The sequence below is a fragment of the Coenobita brevimanus genome, chromosome 85 (assembly GCF_032717465.1).
Source record: "Coenobita brevimanus isolate Jiangsu-jjx chromosome 85, ASM3271746v2, whole genome shotgun sequence".
NCBI lineage: Eukaryota > Metazoa > Arthropoda > Malacostraca > Decapoda > Coenobitidae > Coenobita > Coenobita brevimanus.
In genome coordinates this window covers 16,397,808-16,412,608 of record NC_137038.1, presented here as the reverse complement: position 1 = coordinate 16,412,608, position 14,801 = coordinate 16,397,808, and the positions used below count along the sequence as shown (strand labels likewise).

The following is a 14,801-nucleotide window of genomic DNA, read 5'->3' as shown; positions in this document are numbered from 1 at the left end:
ACAGTATTTATTTATTTACTTGGTACGAATTTATATGTAGTATGAGAGTATATTGGTTTTCAAGCAGTAATATAGGCATTATAAGCATTGTTTCACTCACTAACTCATCACAATACCTGCCCTTCTTTTGCCACATTACCTGATCATTATTTCTGACTGTTTCTTCTTCTAATGCTATGTAAACTTTGTCCTTCACATTGTCATCGATTGGGGAATCACTCTGGCCCTGAATATCTTTACTGGCCAGGTCACTGGTAACAGGTGAATTGCCGAGACAATGGCGTGAGGGGGGGAGGGGGGAGGTTATATGATGTAAGGCATTGTCCCTGCTTGGCATCTTGTAGAGGAATAGAGGAAGGTGTCCCGTGTATACGTACAAAAAATCACACGCAAAAATTGAATATTGTGCAAATTAGGGACCTTGAAATTGCACGACGTACCAGTACGTCGCCGGGACTGGCAAATGCAAAATGTTGCAACGTACCCATACATCGACGGGATGGGGCGGGTTAAGGAAATCAAGGAACAACATAAGGGGTGGAAGAAAATTCAGGAGGGAAATGTAAATTTGAAAGAGATTATAGAACAACAAAGTAAGGAAAGCATGGAGAAGGAAGTGGTTAGGGCACTGAGAAGTAGAGAAGCATTAGTCAAAGATGTAGTAGATAAGAAGAAATGTGTAATAATTTCAGGAGTAAAAGAAAAACGTATGACAGTAAGATCAGAAAGAGAAAAAGAAGAACTGAGTAAGGTTAAAGAAATAATATCAGCAGGTATGGTGAGTAACAATGATGCTCAAGAAGATATTGAAGAAGTGTTTGGGTTAGGAAAGTACGAGGAAGGAGGGGCGAGGCCATTGAAGTTAAAGTTTCAGTCCCAGGTAATGGTAAATGAAATCATGAATAGAACTTGGAAATTATCAGACAAAGAGGGGTTCAAAAATGTTTGGATAAGGAGAGATGCAAATGAGGAAGAAAGAGCTAAAATAAAGGAGTTGGTAAAGGAAGCAAAGGCAAAAAACGAACAGAGAACGGAGGAAGAGAAGACATTGTTTTATTGAAGAGGGCGCATGTAACATAAGCATGTTAAACATCGGCAAATACATCTGGAGTGAAGAGAACGCCTGACTGATGGGATGGTAGAGTAGGGTCATGTACACACACCAGTGACCTTCGTTCCCTTCCGTAATTGTTCTCAGTTTTTTATAATGCCCTAACTCAATGTCATTGACACTGAAACAGTGAAGTGTTGTTCAAGGCCGGCAGCATTGAAGGGGTTAATGGAATACTGTATAAAAAATTCAAAATGGGCTCGGTGCATAGTGCCGCACTCACTTGCTGAGAGAAAACTAACTAACCCCTCTCTGGTAAACAAATTTTTGCGCGCTTCTCAGTTGAGTCCACGTCCCTCCTCTCCTTACAGCCTCACTGTACATGAGGATATTTTCGCAGCCCTTCACCTTTTCTTATTGTTTTGCCATGCCTCCCAAGCACCCTGCGTCATCTCCAGCATTGGGGAAGCCCACTGCAAAGAAGCAGCAGCACCGTACTCTAATTCTGGAGAGGAAATTGGAAATTATAAGACCCCATGGGGAGGGGCAAGGAGTCTCGGAGATTGGACGTGCTTTAGGCCTTGCTGTTTCCACCATTGGGACTGTGACGAAGAAAAAGGAGATGTAAGAATATGGCCATCTCTCACAACAATTGGTTACAGGTATTGCCTACTTCTTAATAGGGGGGGGGTGAAGTTTAGGTGGGGGTCTGAGGGGGTCCTGGGACACATCCCCCCATTTATATGTATTTTTCAATTGGGAAAATCATTCCGATATACGAAATTTCGAATTACAAAAGTTTTTTTTTTTATCCCAATCCCTTTCGTATATCAAGGACTCACTGTTCATCAACAGGACGTGGCGTGTTAAGGCAACGAATTCTGTACAGGCATACCCCGGTTTAATGATCTAATTGGTTAGGTAAAACCCCATCGTTAGGTGCGATATCGTATGTTAGGTGGGATATCGTATATCGGGGTACTTTTAACATATATTTCAGTGTGGACCGTTTACCAGCCTTGGGTTTCCCCCCAAACCAAGCCCAAAACCTGGTTTAAAGACAATCTAAATGGCCTAACAGCTGTCAAGGAAGCTAACCCAAGCTTAACACCTGTAAATAACTCACTGAAAGCAACAAATAAAACCTGAAAATCATAAGGAATTGGTTAGAAAATGTCAAACACCTTTCATCACTTACTACTTGTAAGTCCATGTCCAGTCCTGATCATCATCCTTGCTATCCCCCCCTGAGGCTAGGAGACATGTGTTGCTCCCCAACACAGTCCTCAAAGCCGTCAAACCCTATCTCCAGGGGAGGGTCAGAGGGGGTTGGCAATGGAGTGTGATGCGATGACTCAGGTGGAGGCAATGGAGTGCGATGCGGTGACTCAGGCGGAGGTGATGGGGTGTGATGCGATGGCTCTGGGGATGGCGATGGAGTGCGATGCGATGATAAAGGAGGTGGTGTGGGAGACAGCTGCGATGTCTGGTGAGGTGGCGAGGGAGACCGTTGCGATGAATGATGAGATAGTGATGAAGTCAGTTGCATTGGCTCTCATCGTGTCGAGGGAGACAGAGACAGTGGCCGAAGTGGTGTGGGAGATGGAGGGTGGGACAAGGCAGGTAGCGATGGAGTGGCAGAGTGCCTTAGTGGAGACACAGGTGACACGGGAGACGGTGATCGGGTGGCGATTAGGTCCAGCACAACGGGCCGAGCACGTCCTCGGCGTGAGGTGTCCCTCGGTGTTTCTCTGCTGGTTGAAGGCTGGGAAGGTGCTTTGTTCGTCGAGGGCTGGGGAGATCCTGTGCGACTTGCTGGCCTGGTGGGGGCCTGCTTGACCCTTACACCGCGGGCATGTTTCCCAATGTTTTGCGTGTCCCGCGGGGTTATTCGGCCTCCGACAGACTCTCAAAAAATATTTGCCAAAAATCAGTTATTAGTCCTAGATTAGTAAAATTACATATGCATATGGCACATACCTTCAGCTTTCTCCTGGGATGTTTGTTGAGCCTCTGTCGATTACCATAGGACTTGTGGAGACCTCTGAAGTTGGGTAACGAAGTCTCCACTTTACACTTCCCGACAACCCGTAATATGATTACCACAGCCAGATATTAACATAAACACTACTCTATGATTATCAAGTAGTTTGGGATCCATACTCCAAAAAAAAACCCACTGTGAAAGCAATGAAAATAATGTGCGTATGACCTTCCCACTTGCGCTAGTTCGCTGTTGGTATTTTGTCATTTATTATTCATAAAACCTCTCACACTTTATATTTCTATTACTATATATCACTTATTTATATCTACAGTCTTTATCCATAAGTTTCCTTCAGTAGTATTAGTTTATTGTCACTGTAGGGATTCAATTTCTTTCAGTAAAATAAGTAGCATTCACTTTCTCGTCCTGTATACTAGCATTGAGAGTGAATGTCACTTTCACCTTCACTCTCATAACTCATAGTATTCATACATGCTAGAGTGAAACTTTCACTTTCATTACTCCTAGGATATATACTCGTATTCTTATAATACTATTCATTTACATTTCTATTTATGTTCTCTCTCTTATTTACGTTATTTACATTTATTTTATTTACACTGTGTTATGCACTGTCACTTGAAGTAACTTATAAAACTATTTTCCACTGTTCACGTATATTTACATTCATTACTTTCACTTGCTGTTTACACATTATTTACAATTCCACTTGCACTGTTTTACTCAATAGAAAGATTGTAGTCACTCTTTTATCAATTGTCAACCCTTTACCTCTTTCCACACGAGGTTTAGTAGGGGGTAAAGGTCACAGGGCCCTTTGCATGGGGGTGAAAAGTGGCTGACGTTAGCAGGAGCAAACAGACGTACCTTCACATTGGAAGATGACAGTGAACTGATAAGGGTGGGCCGGGGTGGTGGCCTACCTAGGGAAATGCATTACAGTAATCCCGCATATTTCGCGGTAGTTACGTTCTTGTAACCCCCGCGAAAAGTCAAAATTCGCGAATACTCTATTAACAATTGAATCTTGCACTTGTGTCCACCATGCTGCCCATCACACAGTCCATGTCCATACTGATTGCTAGACAATTCGCCGTCAGACGATTCCCCGTCAAAACATTGGATGATTCCCCTTCAGAACAATTCGCACCCTGGAAGATTCCCCGCCATTCTATAAATATACTAATCAATACTTTTATAAATATACTTATTATTAATTAATCAATACTTTAATAACTATATTTCAGGGGGATCCCGCAAAATCTATGTTCAGTAGCGTAGGTTCTGGATATTATTTATTAGTTGCACTTTTAGTCAATAATTAAGTTGTTTCTTCCTCGCTGTAGTCGCCTTTGAATTATATTCTAGCGTCACCCATAGCTATCTTCATTAATGAAGGCGAATTGTCTTGTGTTTGTTGTGACTGCGATTTGTCCTGAAACCTCCATACTCATCCCGAAATACCTTCTTACAAGATTGAAAGCACATACTCCATTATGAAGGAAAAACGTAAACACCGTACTGTAATACTTAATTATCTACACATTTATTCACAAAACAGAACAAAATAAAAAGATGTAGTAACTGGTGATAGCAAACACTCGCACGGTCGCTTCTTAGCTTGTCCAGTAACACAATTTTCTCTGCTAAGGTCATAACTTTTCTTGATTGTTTTGTCACTTTGGAGTTCTTACTAATTGTATTATTAGCCTTTGCTGAGGCTGGCTTATGTCCTGGGGCCATGTGGAAAGCAAGTGGGAGGCAAGAGGCTCGTATCATAGCGCGGTTACAAGTACACCAGGCACGTGAGGCAGGCAGGCGTTGACTGAGGAATGCAGGGCAGAGAGCAGTGTTGCCATATCCAAACAACGAAATTATGCTAGGGCAATGAAAAAATTATGCTAGATTGAGCAAATTTGTTCCAAGTAAAAAATGAATTATGCTAACTTGAAGCTAAATGATAAAATTCTATACATATTCATGCTACATATTAATTATGTATTGTTTACTATGAAAATATTAAAATGAACCTACATACAGTAAGTGGGTAAATATTGGTTTTCTTCCCATACTGCTTTTTCCCACGAAACTTACGTTTTTCTGATGGATTTTGATGTGATCATTCGATTTTGAGCATCATTTCTGTCAGAAATAACCAGATTTTGAGATATGACCCCCCCCCCATCCCCCTGCAATAATGGGGGATCTTTGGGGAATCGGGGGTTATAGGGAGGGGGGGAAGCACAGAAAATGGTCATTTTCGACTGAAATGAAGCTGAAAATCCAATGAATCATACCAAAATCCATCGGAAAAACCTAGGTTTCATGGGTAAAATACAAAGCTCAAACTTATCCTAACCGAACCGAACCTAACCTAACCTAACCTAACCTAACCTAATCCAACTCAACCAAGCCCAAACTGAAAGTAACCAACTATTCAAACCTTACATCTTACCTTATTCGTCTCTCTCTCTCTCTCTGATTTGTAGCTTTTATAAAATTATTCCAAAAATATTCCATTCCATTCTAAATTATGCTAGAATTATGCTAAAACTTCTAATATGCTAGAAAATATTCCAGACTTGAAAATTTGATTAAAATTATGCTAAAAGAATAAAATTATGCTAGATATGGTAACACTGGCAGAGGGGCCGCGGGAAAGGGACAGACGGTGGCTCGAGTTTACCGCGCTACAATTGGAAGCGGCGGGAATTTCAAATTTTTTGTTTTCTGTATATTCAAGGATATTTTAGTTGAACTTATTAATGCTAAGAAAATCCGCGAGAGGGCAAAACCGTAGAAAAAAAATCCGCGAAAAATGCGGGATTACTGTACTGCCAACGTCAGCCTCTTGACAGCTGCTATTATATAGCAGTGAAATGATTGGCAGGAAATCTAGACAATACATTATAAATTAGGTAGTTCCAGGTGAATGTAAATATCACTTAGGCTTCTCCCCTCCCTCCTTATATGTATATTTATTACGATAATAGATTATACAGCATATTTCAAGGAGAAATAAACAGCAAGAATTAGCAAACGAGTGCACGTGAGGTGTTGTCAGGTGATAATTAGCCAATTCCAGGTGTATGGCACTATCACTTACCTTATTTCTTTTTTGTATATATTATTTGGTATAAGAATTGGGCATAGGGCTTATTTCAATGGATGAAATCAGTGGAAAATTCCAGGGAAAATTTTACTTAGCGTAGAATACAGTGTGGTGGCCTGCAATGATTAGGTAGTTCCAGGTGAATGTAAATATCACTTAGGCTTCTCCCTTCCTTTCTTATATATATTTTTAGTACGAAAATAGATGATACAGCATATTTCAAGGGAAATAAACAGCGAAAATTAGCGAACGAGTGCACGTGAGGTGTTGTCAGGTGATAATTAGCCAATTCTAGGTGTATGGTACTCTCACTTACCTTATTTCTTTCTTGTATATATTATTTGGTATAAGAATAGGGCATAGGGCTTATTTCAATGGACAAAATCAGTGAAAAATTCCAGGGAAGATTTACTTAGCGTAGCACGGCTGGGCAGGCGAGAGGATAGGGTAATGGAGGGGGGGGTAGGGAGGGGAGTCAAGAACGGGGAGAAATGGCTAAATTGTCAACAATGGATGGGAGTACAGATGAGATTAGGAGTGCTGACTAGTGTTGGACATTAGCAGTACTGATAGATGATACAAGCCACCATTTGAAAGCCCGGGTGAATTCAAAATAACACAGAATCACAAAAGTGATGCCCCGCAGTATGATCCCTTGCTCCCAAACGTCACGAAAGTGACGCCCTGTGGTTAAGGGGTTAAAGAAGGCTGTGATCGTTGTCTGCCTGGCCACCCTCTTCTTCTCCTCCAGCATCGTCCTGTACACTTTCATACCCTCCCCGAGCCGATTAGCTGTGTCCCTGCTTCATCCTGGGAGGGGGTCGTATGTTTTCATAAGGTCTATAATCTCATCCAGCTTCATTAGCATCTCCCTCAGGATCTTGATGTTGAGAGCTCGAACCTCAGGCACAACCACCTCCTCCTCTGCCTCCTGGTGCGCCTGCTCGATCTCCATATTGAGGAGCTCCTCATTGCTGAGCTCCTCCCTGTGGCTCTGGAGAACCTCCTCCACGTCATCCTTGTCAACCTCCCCGAGGCCCGCCTCGTGTGACAACTCAACAGTGTCCTGCCGCACATGCTGGACAGCCGAAGGTTGCATGCCCTCGGGGAAGCCGGTGAAGGAGTGCACACACTCTGGCCACAGCTTCCGCCACACACTGTTCATCATCGCCTGGCTCACTTCATCCCATGCCTCTATTACATTCTACAGGGCGTGATGTACAGTATGTTGTTCCCTTGCCAGAACTGCTGTACAGTTGCTCTGTTGTCACTGTCGCAGGCCCTTACCAACTGCTTCATCGTGCGGCGGAGGTAGTAGGCCTTAAAGGCAGTGATCACCCCTTGGTCCATTGGCTGCAACAAAGACGTGGTGTTGGGAGGTAGGAACACCACCTCAAAATTGCTGGCCCATTTCTTCATTGCGGGCGGGTGGCTAGTCGCGTTATCCACCACCAGGAGAAATCTGTTAGCCAGATTTTCACGAGACACATACCTCTTCAGCACACGAGAGAGGTACAAGTGAAAATATGACGAACAGATATCTGAAGCCAACTAAGCCTTCTTGTTTGACTTCCATATAACCCCAAGGTTCTCCTTAACATACCCCACCAGAGCCCTGGGGTTCTCTGAGTAGTACACTACACGCGGCTTCAACTTGAGGTCGTCCTCGGCGTTGCCCCCCAGCAGCAGTGTCAGCTGGTCCTTTGAAGGCTGGAATCCTGGCGTAGACCTTTCCTCCATTGCAAGATATGTCTTGGAGGACATTCTCTTCCAAAAGAGCCCAGTCTCATCAAAGTTCAACACCTGCTTCGCACTTTAGCCACCCTCTGTGATGATGCATTTCAGCTCATCAGGAAACGCTGCCACCACCACTATATCTGCACTCACCGCCTCACCGTACATATTCACATGGTGGAGATTTGCCCGCCTCTTAAACCAATCACACCACCCGTGGCTAGCCTTAAAGGTCTCATTTTCATCAAGCCCATGCCTTACCTTGAGCTCGTCCCAGAGTGAGAGAGCCTTTGTGCAAATAATAGCCTGGCACGTGGGTGCCTTGCGCCGGTTCTGATCTTCCACCGGCATCCACTCCAGCTCCTCCATCGCAGGCTTTCGCTGGCGGGTGATACGGGAGGCAGATAAGGTTGCAACCTCCCCAGCAGCAGCCTTTATGGCCTCCTTCTTGATGATGGTGGAGACAGTTGACTGAGCCAGGTGGAGAGCCGAGGCGATAGCGCAGGCACCTTCGCCTTTGTCATGCCACTTGAGGATGTCCAGTTTCACCTCCAGTGACACAGTCTTTCGGACACGCTTTGTGGGAACATCAGTATCACCACTAGCAGGACACCTACCACCACAACTAGGACCTCCACTAGCACCATCACTAGCCACACCACATGCAGCACCCTTACCAAACATTATCTCAATTATTTGGGCCCAAAAATGCGATTATTTCACTCCACACACGATTAGTATCACTGCTCTACTCACAGCACTGCTCGAACACAGTTATGATGTGCTTTGCTAGCAACTTGCATAATGTTGGTGGTGCAATACGATACGTGGTGGGCGAGCATAAGGGAGATCCTCACTCTGAGATAGCCGGTACAAGAAGAGCAATATGAGTGAGTGCAGGGTGAGTGATGGATATGGGGCCTGCGCAAGTGTTTCTGTGCATCCTGTGAGGCGGGCAGGCTCAGCTGGCCGCGAGAATGCGCGCGATTCAAAATTTTGGCCCATCGTCTGCAGGCGCGACATCGGAGGGCCCATCGTTAAACCGGGGCTTGCCCATCGGGTATCGGGGCCTGGTGCAATTTGTACCCCCATTGCTAAGCCAAGGTATCGCATCTAGGGGTATCATATATCGGGACATTACTGTAGTGGCACATACTGTTACATGATGATGTCTGGGGGGGTGGTGAGGGAGAAGGTACAAGGCAGAGCTAACATGAATTTGCAGTTGTAACTAAGCTAATATAAGTCACCTAAGTTGTGATAGGCTGTCATTGAGGCCACCAACACCAGACTGACCTCCCATTCCTCTGCTACAGTACTAGGAGATAACATGGAACCCCCCAGAGTCACTGGAATGACTTCAAGACACTTAGTGTTGATTTTGGGCTCTTTGGCTTAGATTTTTGTGGCCAAATTGGAGCATTGTGGAATTTTCCACCTTGATGATAAGCCATGTACAGAGTGAATGGATCAGGTTTGGGCTAACCATTTTATTTTCACTTATTTTTTTATTTTTTCCAAATCCCAGTCTGCTTAGCCCAGCAGACACATCAACTGCAGGTAAGCAGCTTTCTCATGAAGTCATCTCTTAGGTTCCCTGCATCACTGACTTGCTTTCTTGTGGTATGTACTATGCAGTGCTCCATAATGTGAGCTATGTTATGTGGGTTAGTTCCACAAGCAGGTCACGTGTCATCCGTGATTCCACCCAACCTAAATCTGAGTTGGTGACCACGGTAAGGAGGGCTGAATGATATCCTGATCTAGGTCTAGCTGATTGAACTTGGCCAGCTCTGTAGCTGAAAATCTCCACTCTTGCTATCATTGCACATTTTGGGGCTAAAGAAAAATCTTTATTGCACACCTGAGCTGGATTCTGCCAACAATGATTTGTGTAGTCTGTGGTTTCTGATTGCTTTGAGGGATTCAAAGATGAGGCCTTACTCAAGGAGTTAATCCCAGATGGTGGAGATCACTAACTCTCCACCCATAGCCTCAGAACCCCATGCCTCAAGCCTATCTCAGGTCAATATATGGTATGTGTTTCTTCTTTTAGTCCCCTAGTCATGATTTCCTATTAACCTAACCATGCCTGTGTGTGTTTCAGATACTTAACAGTATGTATTTAGTGGGTCAAAGTTGTTGTAAAAGGGGAAATTTGAGTTTACTCGGGGTACCCAGCACCAGTTAAGATGAATCGCGGAGGTTCTGTGCTTTCATTATTGTGGAATTTTGTTATTATGCACTAGTTGCAGTGCCAGTTATGTAAGATAACCAAGGGATCACTTTAATTTATTCATAGCATGGATGCTAATAGCTGGCAGCACCTAAACCCAAATTTAGTTGCAGGACATTTAAGGGGAAACAGGTCATTTTGTTGGCTGAAAATGAAATTATGCATCAGTTTACGTGAAATTTTACTGGATAATAGCTATATTTGGCAAAACTAATCCCTGAGCTTTATTTGTAAATGATTAATTTAATCACTGATATTTTTAAAATGATTATATGTTAACTCACTTCGGAGCAGTAGTCAGTGATAGTTAGGTTATATATATTAAGATTTTACTGAATATTTTTTTCTTTTCTTCATATAACGTCCTGAAACTTTCTACACACTTAAGTAGGTATCATAGCTATTATCCAGTAAAGTTTCATACAGATTAATGCATAATATCATTTTCAACCAAAAAAAATGAAGTCATCCCTTAAAATTAGTCCCCCTCCCTGAAAAGTATGTAGCAGTTGCTTGCCATACACTCTGAAAATTATTGTATGTCGCAACCTGTGGGTTAAGTACTTCAATCCAGTAATAGAACTCTCTCTGTCAATCTATTGCCAGATACCTCAATCCTGTAAGAGATGGCCACAAACAAATTACTTTCATGTCTTCCTGCCCAACGCCATTTCAATGCACTGCTCCCAGCTCATACACCCCTCTCTCACATACCTCTCCACTCCATCCTTCCATCTCATCCTCGGCCTCCTCCTCCCTCTCCCCCCTTCCACCTCAATTGCATACACTCTCCTTGTCAGTCTCTTGCTCTCTATCCTCTCCACATGGCCACAGTGTATTTCTCCTAACGCTTTCTATCACATCCACATCCACACCACAATGCTTCTTGACTTCCCCGTTTGTCAGTCTGTCTCTCCGCATAACTTCATAAGCTTCTCTCAAATAACTCATTTCCACTGCTCTCATTCATTATTTTATGCACTTCCAACAAGGTCCAAGCTTCGTTTCCGTACGTCGGAGTTGGTATCACAATATTGTCATGCAGCAGCTTTTGTATTTCCATGTTCACTTTCCTGTTCCTTATCACTGCTTTCAAAGAACTAGCAACCTATCTTCCTCCTGTCCCCTTTCAAGCACTTCACCCTCTAAACTTCCATCCATACCCATCACACTACCACACTACTTAAATGCACTCATATTTTCCATTTCCTAATCATCCAACCTCACTGTACATTCAGTGGCTTCATTTCTCTCGAAGACCTTAACTTTACTCTTCCCTACATTCACCTTTAGATTCCATTTTTTTTCACACTTTCCCAGACTCATTCACCAAGCCTTGCAGTTCCCCTTCGTCTTTACTTAACAATACAGTATCATCTGCAAACAACATTACAGGGAGTTTCCAAACACTGCCCTCTTTCATTAGGGTCACTCCAACATCCACCAACCTGCCTTGTGTCTCTTTTATAACCCCATTCATATACATATTGAACAGTCATGGGGACATGGCACATCTCTGTTTCAATCCAGCATTCAAATAGAAAAATTCACTCAGTTCATTATTGACACTGCAGCCTTAGCCCCCTCACCATAGTACCCTCAAACAAACTCTTTATGGCATTCAGCAACTTCCCATTTACTCCATATAGTCTTAATACTTACCACATTCCTTGTCTGTCCACCATATCATAAGCTTTCTCCAAATCCTTGAAGGCTGCATACAGCTTCTTTCTCTTCTCTAGAAACTTTTCATTTTTTTTTTTTTTTTTTTTTTTTTTTATGCAAGGAAGAAGGAACCAAAGGCCACGAGCCCGCAATCTGTTCCTTCCAAGAGAAAAACAAGATGCAAGAGAAAGCCAAATTCAAGATCCGATCATTTTGAAATGCCTTGACACACTGCGTTTGAAAGACTGGAGATCATAGGAAGCAAGAAATACAGACAGAGGGAGACAGTTCCAGAGCTGACCTGTTGCATAATTGAAGGGCAGGGAGTAATGGTTAACTCTTACATTAGAGAGTTGAACAGAAAAGGGATGAGTTAAAGACCTAAGAATGAATATCTGATCTACACAACCTCTTCCCTTCCTAAAACCTCCCTATTCTTCTCCAACTAATTCCTCTGTTATTTCCCATTCACTGTCAATAAGTATCCTACCATATACTTTTTCTATATAGAAATGAGAGGTAATTAGCAGAGTGAAGTGGAAAGTAGAATGGCACAGGGTAAGAAGGTGACTGGTGTCTTGAATGGCTTGATACAAAACAGGGGTCTGAGTGTGGAGGCTGCAAATGGACTGCATAAAGGTGGTAATGCCCAGTTTGAGGTAAGGGTGTTGTTGTTCGCTTTGACATGGATGCTTCAATCATAAAGCAAATGGCAATGGCGGTACAGAATGTGTAGCGTGGATAATATTGCCAAGACCACAGCTTACCTCACTTTCAGTATGCCTTCTTGTCCTTCTTCATCTGTGGGCTCTGCTGTCCTCTGGTCTGGTTGGAGACATTAGACAACATGAAATCAAAAGACAGTGCAGTCATGATCAGACTGTGACAGAGTAGAACACTACAGTGCACAGTGCTTGAAGAAAAGTGAGCATGTTATCATGGATGTGGAATAGAGAGCAGTTTTGGTAGTGGATATTAAAGTTCTTACCCCTCAGAAAGAGGAAGAAATTGTTTGAAGATAAAAGGAGGCGACATAGGGTATAGGGATCTGTTTGGCTCCTGTAAAGAATTCATCAAGTGACATTCTACAGTAGTACCATTATACATCAAAATATAGTTGAGAATGATTCTCAAAACATTAAACATGTAATGAGATTATTATGAGAATGATTGTATAAAGTTTAGTATAGGGTAATTGAAAAAGTTTTAACAGGAATGACTGTAGTTATTGCTTTGATTTTGGGAGTGGGAGGAGTGTGCTTGCAGGATAACCAACGCAGAATAGCTAGAGCTGCGATTCAGATCTGACTGGCCATTTACTGCGCACATGTACTTCCAGTTGTGCCAGTTCTAGTCATGGTATTGTGTACAAATATCTTAAGACTTTAATACTGTGCTGTCACAATGGTGGGTACTGTAATTGACCTTTTAACAAGAAATTCTTATTTTGGAAATGCAAAGTTTTATATATATATATATATATATATATATATATATATATATAAAGGCAACCAGAAAGTAACCAGTTTCAACCATGTTTACAATTTACTTTACAGAAACCGGCAATATCTTGAGAAAACTTCAGTGCCAAAGTAGATTAAGGTAGTGACATGTTATGGCTGTATGAAAGATACGCTGATGAAAGAGTGAAGAGAAGGAAACCAAGATGAGGCAGAAGCAATAAGTGGAGAGTACTGTCATGATTAAAAGTTTGTTGATACTTCCCTGCTAAATGTAGTGATGGATTGCATTACCTGAAAGTTTTTGTGTGGTAGCAGTATGAAATACTCAACAGTAGAGTATGGTCAGGAAGGAATTTCTGTTGTTCATGGAGGAATGAAAAGTATGGGAGGCAGGGAATTGTTAAGAAGATTTTTGCTCGTGATAGTACATGAGAGAGAACGCCCAAGAGTCACAGGAGGAATGGTTAGTATGGTCACTTTATTTACATCTGATGGATCAGCCACCTCCATGGCATGAATACTAAGTCATAATTATATGAAATTCATTGAGCCTGTGCTACATGTTAGGAAAATTTCCATGATTACTAGTCATACCAACCCTGCAATCTAATGACACATGACTTGGCTGAGCTTAAAAAAAAAAAAATTTTTTTTTTTTTTTTTTTTTTTTTTTTTTTTTTTTTTTTAAATAAACACATTGTACAGGCATCCCTCAATTTTGATTGGATTGCATCTCGGGAAAACTTATCTTTAATTGAAATATCTTAAATCGAGAGCATTAAACAAGAGCCCAGTGGGGGTTTCATCAGGTGACCAGCCATGGTTACTCATGTCATTTTAGGTAATCCCACCTAACCCCAAAACCAAACTTCATAAAGTGAAAAGAAGCCTAAAGCATCTTGGTACACTTGTACTTACACAATAAGCCATTGAAGATAAATAATTATTGGCATAAAACATGGGAAAATCACACACAATTCAACTCCCAGCCAGTGATCAGTCATTCAGAGAACTGAGTGCTGTTACATGACCTTTTCACAGAGTGTATATCACTCAGTCTTTATAACCTACAGCACAGAAAATATTAAATGATGTTTGGTATTATAGTACACAGATCATAACTGAAATTGCAAAACTGGGATTATGTATATAATCCATTTTTTTACAAGGTGATCTGATGCCATTGTCTATTATCATCCAAGTTCCTGCCCAGTCTCAGCTGATATATAATTTAATAATACTGTTCCTGACTCAGTCTGTGTCACTTTAAAGTTCCCAGAATATATGCATGGACCATATTGAGGAAAACCATTGTAAAACATTGTACTGGGGTGATGTAATCCCTATGTTTTCAAAGTGGCCTGTTGTTGTGGGCTATTTCCATTCCAGTTTTTCCTTCCCAGTAATCAGCTGATCAGTGATGTTCACTTATTTTACTAAATTTTTGTCATTTTGAACAGACCAAAACCATATTGAAAATAATTATGATGCACAAAGTGGAGTTGGTAATATTGGTGATGGCCTACCTTATA

General features: G+C 42.0%; 1 protein-coding gene across 6 annotated transcripts in view; it reads left to right on the top strand.

The window, feature by feature from the left end:
* Nmnat (nicotinamide mononucleotide adenylyltransferase) overlaps positions 1 to 14,801 on the top strand; it is a 534,591-nt gene that overhangs the window by 343,329 nt on the left and 176,461 nt on the right. Inside the window, exon 8 of one of the 6 annotated variants that reach the window (XM_080280516.1) lies at positions 13,363 to 13,893. The exons of the other annotated variants lie outside the window; for them this stretch is intronic. Coding sequence (XP_080136642.1) covers positions 13,363 to 13,402 — 40 coding nt within the window. The 3' untranslated portion in view covers positions 13,403 to 13,893. Of the gene's footprint in view, positions 1 to 13,362; positions 13,894 to 14,801 lie in introns of those variants that run through there. 6 annotated transcript variants of the gene reach the window in all.